This window comes from Apodemus sylvaticus, chromosome 20 (genome assembly GCF_947179515.1).
Source record: "Apodemus sylvaticus chromosome 20, mApoSyl1.1, whole genome shotgun sequence".
In the NCBI taxonomy this organism is placed as follows: Eukaryota; Metazoa; Chordata; class Mammalia; order Rodentia; family Muridae; genus Apodemus; species Apodemus sylvaticus.
Genome location: NC_067491.1, coordinates 41,174,593 through 41,201,490, shown reverse-complemented (window position 1 = coordinate 41,201,490; position 26,898 = coordinate 41,174,593). Strand labels below are relative to the sequence as shown.

At 41.5% G+C, this 26,898-nt stretch overlaps 2 protein-coding genes across 4 annotated transcripts in view; one reads left to right on the top strand and one right to left on the bottom strand.

The window, feature by feature from the left end:
• Positions 1–23,173, bottom strand: part of Vezt (vezatin, adherens junctions transmembrane protein) — a 68,937-nt gene extending 45,764 nt beyond the window's left edge. For 2 of the 3 annotated variants that reach the window (XM_052165428.1, XM_052165429.1), the window contains exon 1: positions 23,025–23,173. In XM_052165428.1, coding sequence (XP_052021388.1) covers positions 23,025–23,060 — 36 coding nt within the window. In that variant the 5' untranslated portion in view covers positions 23,061–23,173. The remainder of the gene's footprint in view (positions 1–23,024) is intronic. The other variant, XM_052165430.1, reaches the window with a different exon arrangement.
• Positions 23,174–23,413: 240 nt separating this feature from the next.
• Positions 23,414–26,898, top strand: part of Fgd6 (FYVE, RhoGEF and PH domain containing 6) — a 121,535-nt gene continuing 118,050 nt past the window's right edge. The window contains exon 1 of the mRNA XM_052164809.1: positions 23,414–23,676. Within this exon, the coding sequence (XP_052020769.1) occupies positions 23,661–23,676 (16 nt within the window). The 5' untranslated portion in view covers positions 23,414–23,660. The remainder of the gene's footprint in view (positions 23,677–26,898) is intronic.

Sequence of the window (26,898 nt, the reverse complement as noted above, 5' to 3'; positions counted from 1 at the left end):
CATTTCCCAATCACCCCCTCCCATTTCCCTGTGCTGGTACTCCCCTACAATGCTGGATCAACTCTTTTCAGAACCAGGGCCCTCTCTTTCCCTCTTCTTGGGTATCATTTGATATGCTAACTGTGTCTTGATAATTCAGAGATTCTGGGCTAATTAATATCCACTTATCAGTGATTGCATTCCATGTGTATTCTTTTGTGATTGGGTTACCTCACTTAGGATGATATTTTCCAGTTCCAACCATTTGCCTAAGAATTTCATGAATTCATTGTTTTTAATTGTTGTGCAGTATTCCATTGTATAAATATAGCACATTTTCTGTAGAGAACTACCAATCTTCTAGCTGTGCCCTGCTAGTGCTAGCATATGAGCGTGCACCGTCACACCCAGCTTCAATTGTTCACTGGCTTTGTAGTGTGTGCTCTTCGTATGAAGACAAGGTCTCCTGTAGCACAGACTGGCTTGAACTTGCTATAGAGGCAAGAATGACCTTGACCCTCCTGCTGTTTCTGGTAGTTTGTGTGTTGAGAATAGAACCAAGTGTTAAGCAAGGATTTTATCAACTAAGCTATAACACCAACACCTAAATGGTTTCTTTTAAAATCGCCTATAATGTTTATTGCAAGAGTGCTTCAAGCTGAACTATGAGCCCTACCCTGCTCCGACTTTATGGTGCCAAAAAAACACTAGCACATTTGTTTGGCTCGACCTTTTGAAAAGTTTTTTAAACAAAAGTTAAAAAACAACCCCCAAACTTGTTTTTAGAACCCTTTCTTCGCAAGAACTCCCAAGGGCAAGAATAATAAATGAGATAGATCAAAGTGAAGTTTCTCTAGATTTGCGGGCCATGTGGTCTCTGGTAGAAGGGTCCACCCCACTGCCCCAGAGTGAAAGCAATCAGAAACAACGCACACAGAAACCCATGAGTGTGGTTAGAACCCAATAACACTTTATACACAGGAAATCTTGAATTCCTACCACTTTCATGTTACAGAATGGAATCATTTTGATACTTTATCTGATACTTTATAAAAGGAAAACCAGTTCTTTGTACAGCAGTCCTTATAAAAAATTTAGATGGAGAGAATCTGACCCAATGACCTTAATTTACTGCCTCCTCCTCTAGTTATAGCCTCTGCTGAGACCAGGTATTCTTCTGAGATACCTTGGAAGGTGGGAGATAAGACACATCTATAGATGTAATTCCTAGAGTTAAATTTCATTTTTGCAGCTTTCTACTTGTGATTAGCCGTGCAAATCATACCAATTCTGCTCACATATGAGCCCAGATCCTGCATGAACACCAAGGCTCTTCTCTATATTTATCATAGCATCCTAGATTGCAGCTTTATTTTTACTTTTATGCTTCAATAACTAACTTCTGAGCCAAAAGAAAATTTAAAATTGAAACAAAAATGCACAATTGAAAAGACCCATTTTGGTATAACTGAATGTTAGCCAAGATGAACTGGCCTGGAGAGACATTGCAGCACAGCTTAAGAACACAGAAGACATTTTTAGTGAAATAATTATCTTACATTAATTTTAAAAAAAGATGCATTTTTAAATTTATGTGTATGTGCCTGCTTGAGTTTATATATACCGTGTAAGTACAGAAATCTTCAGACACCAGAAAGGTTACTGGATGTCTGGAAGTAAAACTGTAGATGATTCCCACTTGGGTGCTGGGAACCAAACCTACAGGTCCTCTGCAAAAGAGAGAAGTACTCTTAACCACTGGCACATCTTTCCAGCCTTACATTCATTCTTCAACAATGTTTAGGGCTAACATTCTCCTTTTGTTTCTTTTACACTGCTAAATAATCTAGATATTAGTTGATAGCTCTCAAGAAAGCACATTCTCATCAGTGGATCTCAAAACCAAGATCCCACAATGCAAACTCTGTAACCACGAACTTGCAGAAGCTGCAGTTACCTGTACAAGATCAAGATCAAGCCGACAAGGCGGGCCAACAGTGGATAGGCAGCACAAACTAGACCCAGTGGGTTAAGAACAACAAAAAAGACATAAAGGGGTTTGGGGGGATCTGAGGAGATGAATGGGTGAACTGGGGTATATATGTACAATGATACATTGTTTATATGTGAAATTGCCAATGAATAAAAGGTATTTTATTTAAAAAGAAAAAACCAAGATCCCGTGAAGCTAAACACTATGGGGAAAGCCTGCAATTCTAGCACTTGGGAAGTAGAGGCTGGAGGAACATGGGTTCAAGGCTACCCCTTGCAACAAAGCAAGTTTGATGCTAACCTGGGGTATATAAGACCCTAATTCCAAACAACAGCAACAAAAACCCAAAACCACAAATAAACAATTTACCCCCTCAAATAAAAGAACTTTTATAATTTTAAAAACTGAAAAATCTAAAGACCATCATCTGTTATATAGCTGTTTATTGATATCTATCACATCAGAAATTACAAGTAAAAAATTAATATATTTGTTTTACTTAAAAATAGCAATAAACTCATTAGGAGTAATAATGTAAGCAATGTATTTAAATACAAAATCCCAAGGAAAAAAATAAGAGTAGATCAACATATTTGATAACCTCCTTACTGCAACCAGAGTAATAGAAGACTGTGGAATCTTGTTTCTAAAGGGTTTATTTCTTTTTATTTTATGTGTTTTGTCTGTCTGTACATTTGTGCACCATATGCATCCAGTTCCCATAAAGGCCAGAAGGTGGCGCTGGATCCTGTAGAAGAGGAGAGTTCTAGACAGATGTGCTAGGAGTTAAACAGGGCTTTCTAGAAGATGAACCAGTTCTGAACCACACAGCCATCTCTCTAGCCAATGAGGGCATCTTTTATCTGTTTTTGCATTCAATTTATTGCAATTTGTTGTTGGTAGGTTTTTTTCCCTTTTGTTTTGAAATCTACTGAATGAAGTATATAAAGAAAAGTAAGCTTTAAATAGATAAGTGTTCACCGACAAGAAGTATTTTAGCAGTAGTTTCTAGTACTCATATGGCAAAATTTGACAAGTGATGGGCTGGAGAGATGGCTCAGCGGTTAAGAGCACTGACTGCTCTACCAGAGGTCTTAACTTCCCAGCAACCACATGGTGGCTCACAACCATCTGTAATGGGATCTGGTGTCCTCTTCTGGTGTGTGTCTGAAGACAGCTACAATGTACTCATATAAATAAAAAACAAATAAATCTTTAAAAACAATCTGATAAGTGACAGTCAACCTGGAAGGTTAGCCTTGGTGAACATGAAGGACAAGTTTCTTAGTGAAACGCTGGGAACACGAGAGCTTACTGATGAGGCGAGGAAGCACAGAAAGGGTGAAACCGGTCAGCATCAATGCCCATCACTGGGGCTGCAGTGGGGCTCAGTAAGAGCGAGGGCCAGGGTCCCATTCCCAGCACCCACACGGCAGCTTGCAAGTGTCTGCATCTCCAGTTCCAAGGGATCCAACCCCTTCTCACAGATATACATGTAAGCAAAACACTAATGCACATAAAATAAAATAAACATGTTTAAAGAAAACTTTGATCATTCAATATAAAATGAATTTTCTTATGACAAGGTAGAGTGCCCTCCCTACTGCAACCATCCTAACCACTATGATTTAGGTTTGTCTAAGTAAGTCTAAGAACCAATTAAATGCATGGAAAGATCCATTTTTTCATATAATGAGCATTACTACACATTGATGATAACTTTGAGAATGAAGTGTGCAGGGTGTGAAACGGTTTGTTATAGCAGAACACTTTTCCTTGGTTTAAGCAAAACAGAATTACAAATGTTTCTGTTGTTTTCTGAAAAGAAAGCATTAATGCTCAAAGTATAACTCTGAAGTCTTGAAGTGAATCACCGCTGCCAAAAGAAATACGAGAAAGCTCAGACACAGCATGTGGGAGCTCCTCCTCAGGAAATCCTTGTGGTTCACTGTTCCTGTAAATCCTAGCTGACAGGAACACACACCACAGCACCAGAAAGAATTCCGCTAAGGGAGGAAAATAGCCGAGAGTTTGGGATTGTGCTAGGGTTTTTCTGGGGGTTGAAGCATATTTTTGCAATAAAAAAAATAAAAGCAGACAAGAAAGCTCCAATTTTTTGTTGAACAAAAGTTTAAGAAAATGGCTTATTCAGGTCTTACCCTTAGGGCACATCATGGTGTCCCCCACCCCTGGGCCCCACATTCAGATATTAGGTTCTATGCAATGTCTCTGTAAGGCCTGAGCCATTCATTTAATGCAGTATTGTTTGTTTTTAATAGCCTATGATAACAGTCTATAAAAGTGTCAATGCCGTTATTTTAAAACTAAGTTCAGTTCAGAAATGAACAGGTTGGATAAAATACTTTCATTATTAATTATCTCTTGTAATGTGTTTCAAACACATTACGACATTCTGTTGAACAAGATATAAATGTCAGGTCTAGTGCTGGAGAAGAATTAGTCAAGGATGGCAGGAGGCGGCAACTCTTCTAATAATAAGTGGTGTGGGTACCCAGGGGAAGGAAAAACTTAAAGGAAAACTACAAATCAGTTGGAGGTTGACACAGCTGAAGAGCTGTATACAGAAAGACCAACCACACAGGCTGAGACTACCGTGGCCGGGAGGGACCAACAGTGGTCTTGGCCTCCTCCTACAATGGCGTCTCTTTATCGCTAGCTTTGCAGTACTGCAGACTCCCACATGCATCTCCTGGCACACCATATCCAAGAGCCTCCTGAGGACAGAAATGGGGAGTAAACCCTATTCCTGGAACCGTGTATCTCCATGGCGATGGCTTCATCCTGGAAGTGTGGCCTTATTTCAGTTTTCTGAGGGCTTGGATTACAGGTGTGCACTACCATGGACAGCAAGAAGGTGAGTTTCTTTACAGAACTGTGTCATGCCCTCACTCTAACTTTGAAACGAGGCTTGCAAGAATTCTGGATGAACTAAAGATTATTTCTCCTTGAATTTCATATAATTTAAGTGAATTTTGGTTATTAGAAGACACCTCTTGGAGTATTAAGGTAAGAAATGTGGATCTGACTAACTGGGTCATAGATAGAAACTTGGAAAGGCCGGTGTCTAAATAAACCCTGCCTCCTTCAGAAATCGCTCCTTTCTGGGTGCCTTCCTTTACACTGACATGAAAAACACCACCAGTATCTGTGGACTCAGCTCTCTAGAGCCATAGATTTCGCTCCTGTGGATTTAAACAACCACGGGAGGTGATACTTAGATGACAAACTGGAATCTGTTTGCAAAATTGTTCCTTTTTCCTTGCATTACTCTGTAAACAAGTATACAACATTTATATTATATTACATGCATGCGTGCCTCGGCAAGGTGTAAAGTGCATTGGGAGATGTGCCCATGGTGCATGCAAACACCATCTCCCTTTGTATGAGGGACTTGAGCAACGGTTGACTTTGCTACCTCTGGGAAGGATCAAGGCCTCATGGAACCAACTGTGCTGATTGGTCAGCGATATCAAAACATCTTCCACTTGTATTCCATTTTCACCTGATCAACATGCGATATTAGGTAGACATAGATAGAAAAGAGGGAAATAAATAGAATATGTTTGATAATAAATTGTAAATTTATTTTAAATAAGTTTGTAGCAGACATAATGTTACCATTTAAAAACCTTTAAGCAGACGTGTATATTAGCGGGATGGAAGTGCTGGCTTGTCATATAGAATTAAACCGTGATGACTGTCTGATACTACGGGACGCATACAGCATCATCAACATTTCTCAGAGCTGACTGATATTTTGAGTTTACAATCATCAATGCTGAGAATGCTGTGTCATATAAATATGTATATGTATATGTGAATATGTAGTACTAAGTGGCTGAAGTATGTATTGCAGGCCGTGTCAGGAAAATTCTGTAATTCTGTCCTAATGTCATGTCAAACTGATTTAACATTTCTTAAAAAAAAAAAAGTTAAACTCTAGTCAGCAATTCAAAGGGCATTTTTTTTTTAAATCAAACATTCTGACCAAACAATCCAAAAGTATATTGAAACTTTCACACTCAGGAATGACTATAAGAAAACATTCAGATATTTTTTCCCACAATTAAACCATTATATTTATACAGGAACAGAAATCTTTGCAAAACCAACCAACCAACAAACCACTGCAATTCATAACACATAGTAACAAAAGCTGAGTGGAGGAGGCATTTCCGCCAGTGCTGTCCCTGTGCGGGGTGGTGGCACGTGGAGTGCACAGTGCGCATGCTCAGTGTTCAGAAACAAGGCTGTGGAGACATGACACTGCACGGGCTGACACTGACAGAATCACATTGCGGTCATTACAGGTTTAACTTTTAGTAAATTTTTGGTCATTAAGCATTCAGAAACATTCACTGTTGTCAAAAGTTTTACGATGCTCTCTGAATCGCAACTCCCCGTTTATGATCCATGTTGCAACCACAGGTCAGTGCATCAGAGGTCACGGCATTAGGCAACCAGCTAGTTGCTCTGTCTTACAGCTAAGTGAGAGCCCACTGTGTTTGAGGGCCCAGTTTACCTCAGGGATCCTACAGTGCTGGTTTGCTCATGACTGGCTGCTGATGACATCTCAGGAGGAAGATCAGCCGCCATCTACGCAGTCAGCACTAGCCAAATGTTTCTTAGCACTGACTGTACATCAGATACTAGAGTGACTTTGGTTGCTTTCTACTGTTAGCTTCTTTCTGTGGATAGGTAGCACAAAGGTAACTTATTTTATCTATAAAAGGAAACCAAGCTCATTCGCTTATCCTTATACATTTGTTTTACTGCTTTGCTATTTTTAAACTAAAATTTTAACCAAAAGACATAAAATGAGAACTAACTGCTGAGCCTTAGCTCTTAGTCTTTTTCTTTCAAATGGAAATAGACATTCTTTAGCTTGGGAAGCCTTTCCTCAAAATGTAGTATATGTTTATGCATGTGTGAATGGCTTTTGAAATGTTTATACAAAATGGAATGCACTTCCTTCATTTTTCTGCAGCTGGCCCTCTTCACTTACTATGCTGTGGCACTCTTTCTATATCAGGAATAATATTCTACTTATTCCTTTTAGCTGTTCTCACAGCACTTCATTCCTGTGTCGTCAGCTAGCCAGCCTCTTACTCTTGGGTAAAAATAAATTAATACATGTTTAAAATCCAGGTAAACCTCGGCAGTTTTTACACGCCTGTACTCCCAGTACTCGGGAAGCAAAAGCGTGGGGTTACGGCTGAAGGTGACTGACAACAGAGAAGAAAGGCGGCCCCTACATTTCTGGTTTCAACAATCCCGTGTTGAACAATGGTGATGTTTATGGAAACCTAAAGCGGCAGCAAAGCAACAGTTGGAGGAGAAAACAGCAAGTTAGCAGTGAACCTGAGCTACACGTAATAGCACATGAGTGCGCTACCAGCACTCAAGAGACTTAAGGGAAGGCTCTAGAGTTTAGGGCCAGAATAGGCTCCACAAGGAGATCCTAACTAGAAAACCCAAGGTTGGGGAGCAGGTGTGAGGTGCCTGAGTGATGGATAGCCACCGTGAATCACACAGCCTTAAGTACTAGCCACGGGGAGAGTGAGACTACTGAATGTATAGATTCAACTTTTTAGAAAACAAATACAGTGGCAGACCTATATCAGACAGGGGTATAGACAACAGGGGCCGGAGAGATGGCTCAGTGGTTAGAGGCACTTGTTGCTCTAGCAGAGGTCCTGGGTTTAGTTTGAAAGCACCTATATAGTAGCTTACAAGCCAACTACTGAGTTCTATGGGCACCAGACATGCACACAGAGCAGAGACATACATGCAGGGAAAATGTTCATAAATGTAAAATCAAATAAATCTAAACAACAACAAAAATCTGGCTATATATATATATATATATATACACACATACTTACATACATCATTGGCAAGAATATGGGAAACAGGCACTTTTCACATTGTAAGTATAGTAGGAAAATATAAACATATATATCCACTGACCTACCACTTCTAATACTAGGTGTCAAGCCTTGATATTCCTGTATTATTTGAGTTAATACATATAACATTATATTTCATATTATATATAATACATTCATGTAATTTTTGAAAACAATGTACCCAGCATAAGCCCTACTGATAAAAAAAAGGTATCACTATCCAATTAAGTGCTACTTTAGCAAATGTGCTGTTTTCCATACCAAAACTAATGATTTAATGTATTACATATGTCTTTATTTAAAGTATCAGTGCTATATTTAAGCCACATTGTTGGATCTGGCAAAATGCTAACTACTGTCAGATGTTAGTTACAAGGGTTTGCCAGTCTATATTAAACACAAAATTAGCAGGAAAGCCATCACACTAGCGACTACTACTGTGGTGTGAGAAACAAAAAAACACTGGCATGCAGCTGCCAAGATTTGGGAAGGAACTCTGTTATGCATTCTTCCACCTACATGAATCTATGCTCAGCCTGGGTCAGAGGCCCATGAATGATTTCTAGTCCCATTACGGAAATCACCAAATTACTAATTTTTCTTTTCAAATGTATATTAACTTATATGTGGTACAAAGTCAGTCGTATATTTTCAGAAGTTTATACTATGCCAACAGTACCTATAAAAGGTCCTGATTTTAAAATTAAAGTTTTAAGGAAAAGACATTGACAATTAAAAAGATTTGATGGGTGACTATTTGTCTGCAGATCACAATTTATTTCTTGTTTTAAAACATTAAAAAAAACTTTAGTCTTTGAATGTGACTGGTGACACAGATGTAAAGTCAGGGTGTGGTAGAACAGGCCTGTGGTTCCCAGAGAGTATGTAAGCTGAGGTGGGGATCATTCAAGCCCAGGGTTTGACACCAGCTGAGGTAACATGCTGAGGACCTTTCTTAAAAAGCAGACAAGCCATAGGTCTAAATATGACATCACATACAAAATGGATATTCTTTTGGGGGCAGCTGTTAACAAAGAAAAAGGTAAATGCCTTCATTTGATATGACTTCCTTATTTCTGCCAGGCTAACCTCAGAATATGTAGAACGTGCTGAGGAGACTGTCACCATCACACCAAGACTATCACTATCAAATCATGCAATCAGTTTCTAGATTAAATGAGGACTTTACTTAAAGGGTCAAAACTCAAATCAAAATCCACAAGCTATGAAATGAAAAATATGTTTGTTTTCCTATAGAAACCAGTATCTATTTGCTTGTCTTTAACCCGTAAATGTCTGTAAAGTATAATCTAAAATGATCTACACACTGCCTTTCAACTCTAAAAACACTGGGAAATATTATAGGCTAGTATCCTGCAAGATTAAAAAATTTAAAACAATAGGAAATATTTGTTGGAGCTTACATATTTTAGCACAACTCCTAAAATACCACTTATTCCAAAAGCCCCAAATCAAAGTACTTAATTGCTTTATAACATCAACAGAGACAAAACCTAATGGCAGAATTTAAAAATATTAAAAGGGCACATAAAATATAGTCCAACTAAACTACTCACAGACAGCATAGTTTTAAGTTCTCCAGTTTCCTCGCTGAAAAATGTACTGCCTCCTGTCCATATTCTTTCTGCTGCAGACTGGTTTCTATGATTCCCACTTGTTTCTCCAGAGCTACAGTACAAAATGGCCACTGGACTGGAGGGCGTGTCTGTCATTACTAAGCAGTTTTCTATCAGAAGCAGTGCTTTGAAAAAAACCCTGACCATCATTTTAGTGCTGTTACTCAGCACCCCTGAGCATGGCGCTTGAAAACGCCTTCAAAGGGTGTTGGCTAACACTAGCGTACATTTCACGTTCGTTTTTACACCAGTAGAGCAGGCAAGACACAGATTCATACATCTTCTTGGCTGCAGCTTCTAAACATTTTCATTGAAATGGATATCATTCAATTAATCTTATGTGAGGTACTATGGGCAGAAAGTTTTTAAAGGACTAATTTTTAGCCCTTTGTGCATAATACAAATGTTCTTAAGACAATACTATCTAAATCGAAAGCAAAATAAAAATCATACAAACTCATCAGAAAAGAGAAAGCTGACCTTTTGTAGCTTGATTGACTGAAATAGCAGTCAATAACAAATCAAATAACAAATAACAAATCAAATAACAAATAACAAATAAGTCAAATAAGAGTCAACAGAGAACTGTTCTTAACTAAGAGGAATGATGCTAGCCTGGGAAGGTTGCTGAGTCTTCTCGGGCCTTGACAATATCAAGCTTTCGAAGCTTTAGAAATTCACCTGAGCCGGGTTATATGCTTGGGCAGGCATTTACAACTATCATTTTCAGTTGATCTGTCTTTTAAAAAGGCCAACACATCAAACATATTCACTCTAACATTATGTGAGAACATGCAAATATCATTAAATGAAGTTTGCATCTTCCGAGATCATATCAACTTTATACTCTCTTTTTTTGCCTACTCTAAATTTGAAAAACTATCACAAATACACACAAACAATGCCCCCAAAAAGAGCATAAGAGAGATTCTCTGTATTTCTTTTATTTATCTATTTTTTGGGGGGGGAGGAGCTTGGGGGGAGGGGGCACTTGGAACAAAGCTAGAAAACACTAGGGCTAAACCTGGGGTTCCAGCCCAGATCATTAGTAGACTCTCTCCATGTTGTTCCTAACTGATCCAAGTTTCTAAAATCCCAATCATATTTACTCAATCCACCAGATAGCTTCAGATCTCTTAGAACAGAAGAAAGAAATATTTCATCCTAAAGAATCACCTGGCATGAAGGAAAATCTTACTATAAGTGGGAGACAGGCACTGGACAAATATGTGACTCATTCAGAATCTTATTGCTAATGAAAGTAAGTCAGCTTCTTAACACAGATTCTTTCAACCATGCTTTGTAAAAAAGGAAAAAAGTGTAAGGTTAAGTGCAGTAGTTATAAAACTAATGCAGGAAAGGAGTGTGGCCCAAGCGTAGAGACAGTCTGAGCAACTGAGCAGTGGTGTTCTTGAACCCAGGACTTTGAGGCAGCACAGCGAGAACCTGTGTAAGAACACACCCCGAAACGTAAATACCTCACGTACCATAGCTCCAGACACCGGGCTTTCAATAGAGGCCTGCGGATAGAGAAGGGCTGGAGAACAGCTGAGGGGTAGAGTGCTTGTGGAACACTCGTGTGGCCATCGGTCATATCAACAGGACCACAAACCATAAATAACTGGTTCCTTTTTTCAAATGTCTAAATTTTACAAATAAATCAATACATCTCTACTTGAGCCCAGAGAATATGTAATGAAGTAAAAAAACCATAAAAGCAAACAAGGAAAAGATAGACTTGCTCTCACATTAATTTTTATACTTTGTAATTCATATATATGTATGTATGTATATATAAATTTGTCTTTATATAATTGGTGATGAGCTAAGTTAGTTTCAGTGGCCTACCTTTCCAATACTGGGTTGTGACTTAAGAGCACTGATAGTTTTTATTAACAGTGGTAAAAGTAACAATGTTGCCAAGCTTCTCAGATACTATTTGGAACTAGATTTTTTTTTTTCAATAGGATTTAGGGCTTTATGTTCTATAAACTGAAATGCTCTGTCTAATTTTTGCTGATAGCAAACTCTATCAACAAAGCCCAAGCCCCGGTGTAAGCTCTTCCTTCCATTAGCATTACTCAGAGCCACAATGGAAGCAGGGAGGAAGGCACGCTAACACTGCACAATGCCCTTAAGCCACTTTACTCAAGGAAGAGAGGGAGGGGCTTTTAAATGGCTTCACACAGTTAATGTGGGAGCTTACCTCATTCTCCTCCATTCAGCTAAGGACAAGTGGGACACTGCCAATAAAGAGTGAACTTTTACAATCTACATCAAGCATTAAAGATGTAGGTGAGAGAAAGATCAAGATTACAAGGTGGAAAAGGATCTTTTCAGTCAAGAATAAAGAAAGGAAGAAGAAAGTCAACAAACACAGAAAAGCCTTTGACAGTCAAGAGTCAACTGGAGAATTACATCCCCAAGAATAAGGATTAGACAGCAACACAAAAGGTTCCTTAGACTGAGCATCACAGCATCCAGTACCCCAGCACTCAGGAGGCTGAGGCCAGAGGATCACAACTTTAAGGATAGCCTGGGCTAAAACTAGTCTTTTGGGTATAAAAGTCTTATTTTCATATCGAGGAGAAGGCGGTTTGACAGTGAATGGAATTGCTCAAACTTTCTGCAATTAAATTACTGTATGAAAACGTGAGCCTGGTGTGGTGGTGTACCCCTATTTACCCAGGATTTGGGAGGCTGAGACAAGAGGATCTCAAGTTCAAGGCCAGACTAGGGTATACAGTGAGCAAGACCCTGTCTTGATATAAAAATGGGAAGTTAAGGAAGACTACAATCAGAACTTTAATGCATTTCTAAGGTGACCAGAGACTTCTTTCTGGTACTGAGGACTGGCTATAAGGCCTATATATGCTAAGTGCTTCACCACAGCATCTTTAAAAGTGGGCTCTGCTGCTGTCCAGTCACTGAGTGGCTGAGGACTGTCCTTAGGTTAGGTAGAGTGAGCCCCCAAGTTCTCTGCCCTCAGTCATGAGAGCAGTAGAGCTATCCCTGCCTCTCACCAGCTGTTGCACTGGGGAGAACTGGCCCTGACCCTTGCCTGGGCCACACAGTGGAACTGGTCCTGATGGTGGACTGGGTGAACTAGCCCAAAGGGTATGAGAGCAAGGGAGTTGAACCAGGAGGCTGGGCTGTGGGGAAGCCGCTCCAAAGGGCACAATAGGAGAACTGACCCTGCCTCCTGTCACTGGGTGACCTAGCCAGAGCATCACTGGGGAGCTCGCACTGTGTGGCATGTAAGGGAGAGCCAGTGGGCTCACCAGCTCAGCTGCCACCCAGATCCATGGCTTTGAGTTGGCACATCTGAAAATCTACATCATCTGTGAACTGTTGAGGTGTGTTAAAGGGCCGGTCCTGCTGATCCAAAGCTGCAGGATCTCCATGACACAGGGCAGCAACAGGACAACCAGGAGGAGTCCTGGTGAGGATCCAGTATTAATGGTGCCACAAAATCCAGAGACCTTGAACCAAACCAATGACACATTGCAATGAACATTTGCTAGTCAACAAGTGTAGACAGAAGGGTTTACTGTGGGGCACACTGTGACACATTATAGCTTCCATGATGAGATGTTTTCTATGTTTTGTTTTGAGTTTGTGTGCTTTTTTTTTTTTTTTTATTTTGGGGAGAGGGGATGGGGAGATGAGTGGGATTAGGGTGTATGATGTGAAACTTACAAAGAATCAAAAAGATTTTTAAAAGGATATTCTTGGGATGCCTTTCAAAACTAAACCTTTTTTATTTTAGTGTGGTATGAGCCTCTCTGGTAACGTCCGTGACATGTATGAGCTGGACTTCCGACTCTGAAATAGCACTAGAGTGCACAGTATTACACCAAATACATGGAAAACACTGACAAGCTTTCCCAGGAAGGAGAGGCTGGGCCTCTGGCTGAGGTAGTAGTCTGGCTTATTGAGCCTCCAGCACACCTCTCATATTGCAGCATACCTCTTGTGCAGACACACGCGACACTGACCAATGTCACTGTTGCTGCTAACCTGGATATAAATTTGAGTTCTTCCAGTTGGGGGTATCTGTCAGAGATCTGTCAGGTGGAAGGAAAACAGGGGTTCACATTCTCTCCCTCTCTTGGCTTTTTTGAGATAGGCTTCCACTACAAAGTTCATGCTCATCTCAAATGTGCCATCCTCCTGCCTGAGTCCCTAGAGCTAGGCACTGCAGGCTTGCACCACTATGCTGCTCTCTGCTTCATGATGCCCAAGTAGTCTTTGTTCTATGAGGATTGCAGCAGTGATGTGTACTGATATGTACAATGAGGTAACCATTGATTTCCAACATAAAATTTCCTTTTGGGGATAGACAGGCTTCTGTTTACAGCTGATACAGATGCAAAACACACATCTCTCATTTCAAAGGGGTTAAAAGATCATTTATTCTGGGACTGGAGAGATGGCTCAGTGGGTAAAGCTATCCCACATAAGGCTGACGACCGTAAGTTCAAGTCCCGAGAATTTATATAAACTAGGTATAGTAGCTCATGCTTGGAGTTTAAAAGATGGAGCAAGATGGAAGGAAGAGTCAAGAAACTCCTAAGGCTCATGGGCGAGCTAGCCCAGCATCCACAGTACTGAACAACGAGATGCTCTTGCCTCAGATAGGCGGAAGGCAAGAACCTATAACCAGTTTGTCCTCTGACCTAGGTTGTGTGCACGATGCACACCTGAACTAATGCACATGAATGCTTGCACATACACATCAACATACATACCCATACATCACAGCACACATACAGAAATGCTCACAGAAAGAGGTAATTTATTCTGGAGGCAAATATCAGTGATGGTGGCAGGAGAGCATGGACCCAGGTCACCCCGAGCTCCAGCACGGCAAGCATGTCATGAAGTGCTTACAGTAACAGATCAATGGGCATTCTCGGTCCCGATTCCTGCTACTGGCCTCAGATATGATCTGATGACATTCTCAGCCTTTGAGCTCTGGTGGAAGCTACTAGGGTTCTGTTCAAACCTTCCCAATAGATTTACTTAATAATCGCATGGATGTAATGTCACACACAGAGGTGGGCAATACATGGTTATCTAGAGGGCCAAAGACAGCCCAATGTAAGCTTGGCTCTCAACCTGTAAAACTCTAGTTCTCTACAGTCAGTCAGTCGGCCTTGTAGAATGTCTAGTTCTCTACAGTCAGTCAGTCAGTCAGTCGGCTTTGTAGAATGTCTAGTTCTCTACAGTCAGTCAGTCAGTCGGCTTTGTAGAATGTTTAGCACATGTGCAGGTTTTCTTTTCTGGGAACTCTCTTTCACACTGTTACAGGACTGAGGAGCTACAAATAGGGCTAATTAGAAAAATTGGAATACAAGGCACTGGCTGAGTGAGAGACAAATCACAGCCGGCAAGGAACCGTGCGTGCGTCTAACAAGTTTAACAGGAACTGTTAGGCCTAGGTGAGCTGGCCTAAGTCCTGGGTGAGGAGGTCCTGGTCCTGTCTGGGGTCCGAGGAATCCCAAAACCATGGATAGCTCACATATGCTTCGAGATCTGCTTTGAGACCCAGACTGGTTTTTCTCTGGAGACCCTACAGTTGCATAGTCTTAAAAGTAGAACATACTGTAGAATAGACTTATGGCCAGTGGGGGCTGAGTGAACACTGATTAGGCTTGTGGTGTTCTGGGAAAACCCTTTTACCTTGTTGGCTGTGTATTCAATCTGGGTGCATAGCTCATTGCTTTTGAATACATTGGTGGTGCTGTAATGTGTTCTGGACAATCAATGAAACCTACAATTCAAAATTTGAATACTGCCTTTGCAGAATATCTTAGCTAACATTTTTATACCCAAAGAGGTGACACTGTATTAAAAAAGGGCCCATGATCCAGAATTAAATATCTGTACAAGAGTAGTGTTTGGAGGGGACAAGAGTCTGTTAGACTTCTTTAAAAGTCAGAGTTATAAGTCAACGGGTCACTGGTTAGAAGGTGATACTTTACAGAATCCTACAGCTTACAGATGCTGTGGGCCTATAACATATAGTCTGATAAAGGGACGGGTCTTCTATAAGGTTTAGCCTTTCCACTATTTTGGATTTCTGCATAAGAGCCCAATGGCCATAGATTTCTCTGATGTTTACTGTCTCCTATTGAAGTGAATTTATTACTGCAGTTGAAATCATGGAGAAGCAACAGCCATGCACTGAGGCAACTGAGCGGATTATTTGTGGATAATCCTTCTGTGCACTGTATAAAGGTTGTCTCAGTATTATTCAAATGCTGGCTTCTGTACAGCAGAGCTGAGTGCTGGCCCAGCCTTGGTATTGTTATTTGATGGATCATTACCTGCCTGAGTATCTCATAAATATATAATTCCACAACCTTCTGATTGGCTTAATAAAGAGATGACAACCAATAGCAGAGCAGGAGAGGAAAGGTGAGACTTCCGGGCAGAGATAGGGACTCTGGGGAAGAATCAGGCACAAGGGTTTTGCCAGTATGGCACGGAGATGGAAAGAACAGACGCCAGGACTGACTGCGAGGTAACAGGCCACAAGGCAGACGTGGACTAGAATTACTCAGGTTAGAGCTGGCTGGGAGGTGGCCAACTAAGGCCTAAGCTATAATAAATGGTAACACTGTGCCACTACTCAGGAGCCAGCAGTTCAGAGTCAGTGTGGCAATAATTATTACTCTAAACTAATTAGAGCATAGAATGTTAATTTGTGCTGTTTCTCTTTATAGTTCTTTAGTTATTTATTAATTAACTAATTAAAATATTTATTTATTTATTTTTGTTTTTTGAGACAGAGTTTCTCTGTGTAGCCCTGGCTGTATTAGAACTTGATCTGAAGACCAGGCTGGCACCAAACTCAGATATCTGCCTGCCTCTGCTTCCTGAATGATGGGATTAAAGGTGTGTACCACCATAACTAGGCTATTTTTAATTCTTTAAAAAAAAGTAGGCTTTTTCCACATTTAAAAAGTTTTGCTACTTTATAGAATTATATGGGCTTGTTTTTCCCCCAGCTTCGTGTGTTAAACCCCTGAATTCTGAAAATAACTTACAATACTATAAACTGCCCTATGAGTACTGCTTTGGCTGTGTTTCATGAATTATGAAGGGTAGTTATCATGCAGTTTTGTGATTACCATCTTGATTTCTTCTTCAGCCCATGACTGAGTTTAGTGTTGGTAAGGGATGTGTGTCACGGGTGATTATTTTTCTCCACGTGTCTCGTCTCTCAGACTTGTAATTCTAACCCTGTTCTGATCAGTATCAACCTGTATTCCTTTACCATCTCCATCCCAGCTGGATTTAGTTAGTAGGAAAATCTACAAAGCAGTAGTTGACTGCATTCCTCCATATAAACCCACAACTCCTAGAGGTATTTTCTTCTCTTTTAACTTGAACTTCGACTGTATTCCAGAAATACATTTTCCCCCTTAGCCGTTGTTCTATGGAATGTCATAACTTCCTGTCAAAGAAAGCCAATAACCAATTCTTTGAACAGTCTATATGAAAAGCTGGAACTCTACAGGATATAAAAAAGAAGCCTGGTGGTGGTGGTGTACTGGAAGGCAGAGGCAGGCGGATTTCTGAGCCTGGTCTACAGCGTAAGTTCCAGGACAGCTGGGCTACTCAGAGAAACCCTGTGTCAAAAATTAATTAATCAATTAATTTCAAACTATATTTAACTGGTCGAACTAAACCAGTAACTTTGTCTATATGATAAGCTGAAACTAATCTATGGAACATAAAAAGAAAAGGCATAAATAAACACCGTACATTTTAAGGTCTGCACAGTCTAGTCTCATAAATGAGATTTAAAAACTAAGGAACTACTCCTAAAAAGAAAGGCTGGCTGGTCATTGTAGTGTATGCTTTTCATTGCAGCACGTGGGAGGGAGGCAGAGACAGGCAGATCTCTGTGAGTCTGTCATCCTGAGCTATATGACAGCTTCTAGGCCAGCCAGGACATACAGTGAGACCCTGTCTCAAAACAGACAGACAGTTGGATGTGGTGATGTACACAAGAAATCATGGCATGAGGCAGAGGCAGGATAAGTACTACCAGTTCTAGTCAACCTGGGCTACATACTTAAACTCTGTCTCAAAATAACAAAGGGAAAAATATTAACCTGTATCTAGGACAATTAGCTAGAAAATTCTAATAATACCTGCTGAATGCGTACAGTGTGCCAGGTCTAAGCAATCGCTTAATGTCCACCATTACTCTCCAAAGAAGATTTTAATTATTTCAGCAGACTATTGAGAAACTTGAAACTGAGATAAGTGACTTGCTCAAAGTCACATTAGCTAATAAATAGCTGAAACAGAACTTCCTGCTTCAGAATCTATTCTTTTCTATTATAATAGCTCTCAAAAGAAGACAATCAAAGTATAAAATTATCACTATAAAACAAATAGACTGGGGGGCTGGAGAGATGGCTCAGCGGTTAAGAGCACTGTCTGCTCTTCCAAAGGTCCTGAGTTCAAATCCCAGCAACCACATGGTGGTTCACAACCATCCGTAACAAGATCTGACTCCTGGGGTGTCTGAAAACAGCTACAGTGTACTTACATATAACAAATAGACTGGTAGAATATGTTTGTTGAGTTCTGGTCTTTTGCTATGTATTGTAATGCTAACACTGGCCCCCAAGCTCTGGTTATCTCACTGAAGAGAGAATCCTCTCATACACCAAATAATGGCATGTGACCTTGCCCCTTAACTTAAAACTATTGGTTGGATAAAGACAGCCTAGAGCTGGGCAGAAGAGAGGTAGGTGAAGTTTTGGTTCCCAGGCTTGGGGGTCTGAGGAGAGAGGAGAGAAGAGAGAGACGGTGGAGAGAGAAGACACTATGGGGTAAGGGCTCATGAGGGCTGGCCAGTAGAAGTAAGAGCAGCCCAGGTGGAACACAGCAGTCAGAGCTCGAGGTTATTGCAGGGAAATAGACTAATAGTATAGAGGTAGATATCTAGTGCGTCAAGGCTTAGTATCAATATAAAAGTTCTGTTTTTTATCTGGAACTTAATGATCCATACCCCCAGTTGATAAATATTTATTTACCACAACACATATTCACTCTTCTTTGGGCCAACTTAGCTCTAGTTTCAAGGAAGAGGTAATTCTCAATCGTTAAAATCAGTTTTAGGACACAAGAAGAGATGGAAGGCTGACTGCTTAGAGAAGGTGATCAGACGCTGGGAGTAGAAAACATGCTCAACATGGAGAAAGTTCTTCAATGTGAAGCAACAAAGACCTAAGGCACGAAACATGAGTCTTGGATTAGAAGATTCAATAATATAAAGATGTCAGTTTTCCCAGAACTAATCTCCAGATTTAATGTGATCTCAAACAAAATTTCACAAGGTTTGGGAAAAGCTGAAGTTGTCATGCTCATCGTTTTAGAAGTCATATGGAACAGTGAGTCAGGAACAGCCGAAGGCGTAATAAGGAAAATCCTATGACACGGGAAAAACAGCAAAACCTTGCCCAGTAGTGACAGCACATGACTGTCATCCACTCCGGGGACTGAGGCAGGAGGATCACAAGTGTTGAGGAAAGCCTGGCTTACATAATGATATTTGCCTTCAGAATTGGGGGTGAGGGGAAGAGAGAGAGAGAAAGAGAAGAAAAAAGAATAAGAGAATAAAAGACAAGGCATGCTAGATATAGTGGTACAGGCATTCAGGAAGCAAAGACACCACCTCTGTGAATCTGAACTAGAATGGTCTACATAATTGAGTTCCAGGCCAGCCAGAGCTACATAGTGAGGCCTAGCTCAATAAAATAAAGTGGTACTTTGATTTATAACAAAGACAACATATTTTAGTGGGGAAAATGATGAGGCCAGGCCAATCAGATATGCATATGGGGAAAAATGGCAGATCAGTTGCAAAGAGTCAATGCTTTTAGAGAAAACATCTTTGTGATTTTAGGGTTATATAAGTATTTCCTTGGATTTGAATGAATTTAGGAGATTCTGTTCTTTGCAAAAAACTGTTAGGAATGCAGAAAGCTGCCACTGAGATGGCTCAGGGGACAAAGGTACTTGCGGCCTCATCTGAGGGCCTGCATGGTGGCGGTAGAGAATCAATTTACACTTGTAAACTGTCTTCTGATCTCCATGTGTGCACATGTATATACACACATGCACACACACACACAAACACACATGTAATAAAAATTTATTTTTAAAAATGTGCAGAAGCCACATACATAGACCCCTAAGAGATGTTGGGTAGATATACAATTAAGGAATTGTATCTTTGTACTCAGTTTCTTTAACAGTAAGAGAAAACCAATGATCACAGTGGTCATCTTAAGTTCCATACCAGAGATACAGAAATAAAAACACACAGAAGTACCAATATACGAAATAAAAACACACAGAAGTACCAATATACGTCTATCAGATGGATACAAAAGCTGAAAGAGAGCTGGCCAGGATACAGTGTAATGAGACCTCTTACACGCTGCTGACAGGAGCATCTACAACTGCTTTAGAATATCTATGTAAGGCAACTACATCTCTTTTCTATAATTCAGTATTTTCAGTTCTAAGTATATACCCAACCAAAACTATGCTTACCAAAACCGCACATTGACGCAGAGGTTATGAGTACTGACTGCTCTTCCAGAGGGTCTTGAGTTCAATTCCCAGCAACCACATGGTGGCTCGCAACCATCTCTAATGGGATTTGATGTCTCTTTCTGGTGTGTCTGCAGACAGCAATAGTGTCCTCACATATATAAAATAAATAAATACATAATAAAGAAAGGTACTCAATAATACTACTTACAACAGTTTCAAAGCAGAAACTACCTAATACATGTTCCTCAGAAGACCTGATTAAAAAGAGCCATATAGCCATGTGTATCAAATAATCAAATACTGTATCAAAAGAAAATGCATAGGTAATCATGTAAAAGAATGTCACAAAGCTGCAAAGAAAAAAAGAAAGCTAGACAGAAAAAGAGCACGTAAGTGATACCTGGCAGGGTAGACAGTAAGAGCAGATGCAACTCATTCAAGTTAGTCATCACAGTTCCGAGTAGTGGTTATTCCTGGGGACTAGACAACAGCAAGCAGGAAGGAGGCAGCAGCGGTGTCAGTGATGGTCTACTTACTATTTGCACACCCATCAGTGTGTCCATATGTGTATATGCCTTATGTGTGTGACAATGATCAGAAAGTTAAGCAGAAAGCAGGAACAGTAAGTCTCCATATATGATAATAGCCAAGCAGCAGGTGAATAAATCATGCAGAGGCTAATGAGATGTTAAGAGCATTGACTGCTCCTCCAGAGGACTGGGGTTCAACTACCAGCACCCACATGTTGGCTCACAACTGTTTGTAACTAGATATACACCCTCTTCTAGTTGCCAACAACACCAAGCACACATGTTGTACATAGACGTATATACAGTCAAAATATCCACACACATAAAATAATAAAACATCAAAGCAATGCACTGCTGGACAGAGCAAAGGAAAATTAATGTAAATCAATGTTTAAGAAGCTAGGCTGAGGGTGTAGAATACTTATTAAACATGGGAAAGCCCTGGGTTCAATCCCTAGCACCAAAATTGTAAATAAATACATTTTAAAATGGTTAATAAATCTATAAATGTAAAATTAAGCAATATAATGTTATTATTGTGGGACATGATGGAATACACCCATAATCCCAGGTAACCAGGAGGATAAGATGAAACAGTTTGAAGTTCAAGACCAGCTTGGATCACATAGTAAGACCCTTTCTATCTCCAAAAAGAAAAGGGGGTGGCAGGGTGTCGACAAGATTAATGACAAATTTAAATTAATATAAAAATAGATTCAAAACTCTGTAGTATATCTTTCATGCTAAAAAAAAACCTCATGCAAACATAGTCACACATTTGAACAGAAAAAAACTTCTTAAGATTATTATTATTGCTTTATCTTTTGTTTTATTTTGAAACAGGGTCTCTCATATCTCACCCTAGTCTCTAACTAAGTAGCTGATATTTCCTAGGATACTCCTACGACCACCTTTTGAGTGCTGGAATTGCAGGCATGTGTACACCACCCTATCAGGTTTATGTGGTGCTGCCTATTGAACCAAGAGACTTGTGCATTCAAACCAAGCACTCTACCAATTGAACTATATCACATCCCCAGACCAACAAAACCCTCCAAACCAAATCCACACTTATTATGTCCAGAGACCAAAAAAGGCAGGGTAAAAAAGTAAAAAATAAAAAATTCAGCCACCTACTATTTTCCTCCTCTTTATCTCCCACATTCAATCGGTAGCCATTCCCTCAATTTTTCTGATTTCCAAAATGTATGCCTTTGTCCTCTCTATTCAACTCCTCATCATAGCAAAGCAGTCATATTTCCCACCTCGATACCATAGCTATACTAAGTCATTTTGCACGGCAACCCTCCATACTCCAGCCCCTAAAACTGCATGTACAATATGGTCACCCCACCCTGATCTTTGGCAAACATGCAATCCTTTTCCTGGAGTACATTTTCTCCCATCTACCTTTCTAATGAAGATTTACCTAGGACATCCTTTCCTGGGTGTAGCCTTTTAAAGTGCTACGAACGAACAACAGGTTCCAAATTAAGCTTCCTCGGGCAGTTTTTAGATATCTCAACACTTTACATTCTATACGGTACCTAACTCTTCTATTGTCTATTCTTTCTCTTGTGTAAATTTCTTAAAATCTAGTAAGACATACACATTCTATACATACACATTCCAGGGTGTGGGTATTGACCTGTTTGATGGGAAAGGAATGGCATTAAAACCACTAGACTTCATTTTTTAAATTCAAGATGGCAGAGACATCTTAAAATAGTCCAACACAAAAGCATTCACATCCAGACCAGAGCTTTCATTCAGAACTGGCTACACTTAGCGTAATAGCAAGGACAAAAGAATGGAACCTAGGTGCTGAGTCGCCTGAGCGCTCACCATGGACCACAGGTCTCACTTACAGACCTTAAAGCCCACACAGAAAGGCACCTGCCGCCTGCCTGCATTCCAAAGGCCACACCTTGATGATTATGAAGACGAGGAGGATCGGAGGCACTTATGGATAACAGACCCGCAAAAATCAAAGATAAAAAGGGAGGAGGTTAAGTAGTATACAGAGGATTCTGCACGTTTCGGCCCCGCCCCAACGAGGCGCAGTCCAGGGCGGTTCAGCCATAGGGTTGGGATTGATCAAGGCTCCCGCCCAGAGCCGGTCAATTGCGCCGGGTCTGGGAATTCCGGGCGAGCCAGGGGCAGAGGCCAGCCACTCCAGGATACCCTGAGCTATACCTGTCAGGCGGCTGCAGCGAGTAGGCCCCGAAACAGGGGAGGATTGGGGACCCAGGCCCGCAGGCGCCCGTCACCCTATTCCTCCCCTTTGAATCGCTTTGCCTCCTCGCTCTTTCTTTAGTCCTTCTGAAACAAAGACGGTCCACACTCCCCGCCATTTTCTCCTCACCTCAAAAACCACCTCTTCGTCAAACTCCGGTGTCATCCTTCTCCGCCATACCACCCGCCTCAGCACGATGGGAAATGAAGGCAGGAGGGCAGGCAGCACCCTGGCTTTGGCTCCAGCCCACCTCGGGGGCACTGAAAACTACAACTCCCGGCATGCGTCGCGACCCACGCCCCTTTCCGACCTTCTTATTGGAGAAGAGGGTGGAGCGTGTGGCTGGAGGGGCGGGAGCGGGCGGGCTTTCCAGAGCTCCAATTGGAGAGAACTGTGGCTTTTGTCTGCCTTTTACATCCCCTGACTACCAGGGGGCGCCTGGAGCGCGGATTTTTCTCTCGAGTCGAGGAGGGGCGCGCGTCCGCGAAGCCGCTGCGAGCTTCTCTTGGGCGCGCGCCTGGCGGTCGTCCCGGAGCGCGGCTGAGCGGCGCTCGTGCACGTCCTCCTGTCGCCGGCCGCTAGCGCCGGGGTCCGCCGGAGGGTCGCGGGAGCCGGCGTCCGTCCTTTGTGAGGCGCTCAGGCGGTTCGGCTGGGGTGCGGGACGGAATGTGAGCACTGCGGGGACTTTTGTCTCCTGCTCAAACTCAGGGGAGTGTGGCCTGAACGGGAGCCATGGACTGAGGGCGTGAGCTGCGCGGGGCAGTCATGACTTCTGCCGCGGGTAAGTGGCTGCGCTCGCGCTGGGCTCTGGAGTCCCGGCGGGCGCCGGCGGGCTCGGGGTCCCGCAGCTTTCCCCGCGGGTGGCCGGTGCGGGACTGGCGCCGGCCGCCCGCGCCTGCTGTGGGGTCTCCGGGAGGTTCCCGGACCCTTGAGCCCGGGTGATGGGACAGCGTCGCGGAGCTTGCTCCGGTTCCGTGACTTAGGCGCTGTCGCCTGTGCGCGGTGTGGGAAGCGTGGAGTCCGGTGCGGAGGAGTCGGTTATTCTAAGCTTAGGACAGTTTTCCAGCGAGTTGGAGTAACTCCGCCACCAGCCCGCGTTGCTTTAAAACCTGGTATTTACTGACTGCAACTCTTCGCGCTCGGAAGGAGGTTTAAACAGAGCTGGTCGCACCCTGGTTGCTTGAGCCCTTTTACCTGAGTGTGGACTATTAGTTGGCAAAACAAAACAAAACCGAGCAAGTCCCCCTCCCTGTGTCTACTCCTCCCTGTTTTTTGCTCATCTTCACCTTTTCCTTCCTTCCTTCCTTCCTTCCTTCCTTCCTTCCTTCCTTCCTTCCTTCCATCCTTTCCTCCCACCCCCACCCCGTACCTGGACTGTGTAAACAAAGCCCTATTTTCAGTCTGTCTGTCTCCTTTCCACTCACCCAAATGACAAAGCCTCTTCTTACCTTTGTGTGAATTTAAGCATTTCGGCTCATTGTGTTGCAACCTTCTTAAGGAACAATTTTTATCTTCCAAATTTAAGTGTCCAAGGGACAGTCTCTTTAAAAGAACACGGCACATTTTCAAAACCAGAAATTTAATAAGGTACGGAATATTTTAAAAGTACATCTGAAGAAACTTTGATGAGAGATTTTGTAGTAAAGGAGTTTAAAGCTTCGCTTCAGTTAGGTCTAGCATTAGCACTTAAGTATCAAATGAAATTTTCTTTGCTTTCTTTGGCATTTGTTTAACATTCCTGCAACTTGAAAACTGTCAGAAGAGCGGCACACACTAAATGTTCTGATTTGTATTTCTAAAGCCTTGAAGGAGTCACACTGCTAGGCAAAATCCAGGTTACATCAAACAGGCAAGAGATTAGAAGCAGCAAGAAAGCAAGAGGCTGGTGCAGTTCTTTTCTCTTTTAAGTTATGTGTGTTTATTCACGTGATCATTGTGCACTGAGTTGTTTACAAACGTTTCTCTCAGTTTTGGGATGTCTTCGTTTAAACAATGGATTGTTTTCAGCCCAAATTTCTGTACCCTCACCATCGTTCAGCTTTTTAAAATGACCAAATTAATACAGTTAATTTAAAATAAAACCTTAAAACTTAATAATTAAAATTTCTAGGATTCAGTCTGGAAGTTTATGAATGTTTTCTTGAATTAATCCAGAACAAGGCTAGCTATTTTTATACTTATCAACTTTACAATTAAGGAAATCCACAGCATTTTTGTGGTATTTTAAAAGAGAGACACTTCCTGTGTCTAGCTGAGTTAGTTGATTTTTTTTTTCTTTTAAAAGAATGGCTTGCTTAGAATCATTAACTACTTTTTTGCTCACTGATTTGAGATTTATTGTAAGTTTTTCTTACATCTGGGGGGGGGGGCATACGGAAGAGGACTGAGGTTTTTCTTTCCAGTCCATTTTAATAAAGTGATACATACTTTGCCCTTGCAAGCCATGTGTGTGTGTGTGTGGGGGGGGGGGTGTCATAATAATGAAATGTATTAAAGCTTTGGGGAAAGTTACTAATGGAGCAGAGTGTTAGTTTTAGCCTGGTTCAGTGTAGTGGGGAGGTTGGCCTATTCAAACATTAGGGGGCTGATGCACAATCTTTCAAAGTATCTTTCCATCGCAGCGTGCATATATATTTCATTCTTGCCTGTGCGGGTTTTGTTTTGGCCTTCCTTGGTGGAAGGGCCCAGAGAGTGAGCCTACTCGTGAGCCACGGCCACCTGTGTGTAACAGATGACGAGTCTGTTTATAACAGTAAACCGGCACTGGTCCTTTCTACCTTCGCTTTCCCCTGCAGCCAGACAGCTGTGTAAATAAAAGATTTGCGGCATTGCTCTAAGGAAGCATCTGGGTCTGATGGTTAATATTAATGTCGGGATCCAGAGGTGCAGCATTCATTTCCAGACATCGTGTACTGATTTCAAGTTTTGAACATTGGGGTGGGTCATATTATACTGTCTTATTGGTGGTGTTTTGAGCCATGCTTGAGGGGCCAGTGAGATAGATGGCTCAGTGGTTAGGCTCTAACTGTCAAGCCTGTTGACCTGAGTTTGGTCACTGGGACCCACACGAGGAAAGGAGAGAACCAACACTTACATGTCGTCATCTAACACATGTATGCTATGCAATACACACCTACACCCCCCCCCAAATAATATATAATTTAAAAGATAGTAATGAAGCTGACATAGTATTGTACCCCTGTAATCCCAGAACTAGAGATGGGGAGCCGGTGAGACTGCAGTTCAGGGTTATCCAGGGCTACATTGCAAAGCCTGTCTCCGAAACTCAAAATAAAGGACGACTAGTAAGGAAGTTCTCGTATATTGCTGTGCCGGTGACTTGGCACGCACTGGTTCCTGTTAGTCATTAAAGAATTACACAGTGATCCTGTTGAAGTTCACCCTGCTCCCTTTGCAAAACATGATTTTTTTAAAAGAGATTTATTTGTAAAATATGTATGTATGTATGTTTGTGTGGAGTGGGTAGAAGTTTGTGCGTGTGAGAGTGCAGGTGTCAGCAGAGTTCAAAAAAGCTTATTGGTGTCCTTAGAACTGGAGTTGCAGTCAGTTGTAACCCCTCCCAAGTCTCTCACTCCCCACTCTGGCCACATAGGTGCTGGGAACTAAACTTTCTTCAAAAAAATATTTATTTATTTATTATATGTAAGTACACTGTAGGTGTCTTACAGATGCTTATGAGCCACCACGTGGTTGCTGGTATTATGAGCCGCCATGTGGTTGCTGGGATTTGAACTTAGGACCTTCAGAAGAGCAACCAGTGCTCTTAACCGCTGAGCCATCTCTCCAGCCCCTAAACTCAGCTCTTCTACAGGGACAGTATGTATTGCACTCTTGACTGATGAGTCATGCCTTCAGCCTTCGGAACACCATTTGATGTGAAATTGGATATTGAAGTTAAAAATAAAAGAACTTTTCTGTCACCGAGGCATTAAATGGTGTGTACGTGACAGCTGCCTGTCCTCAGGACCATTTTTTTCCAGCT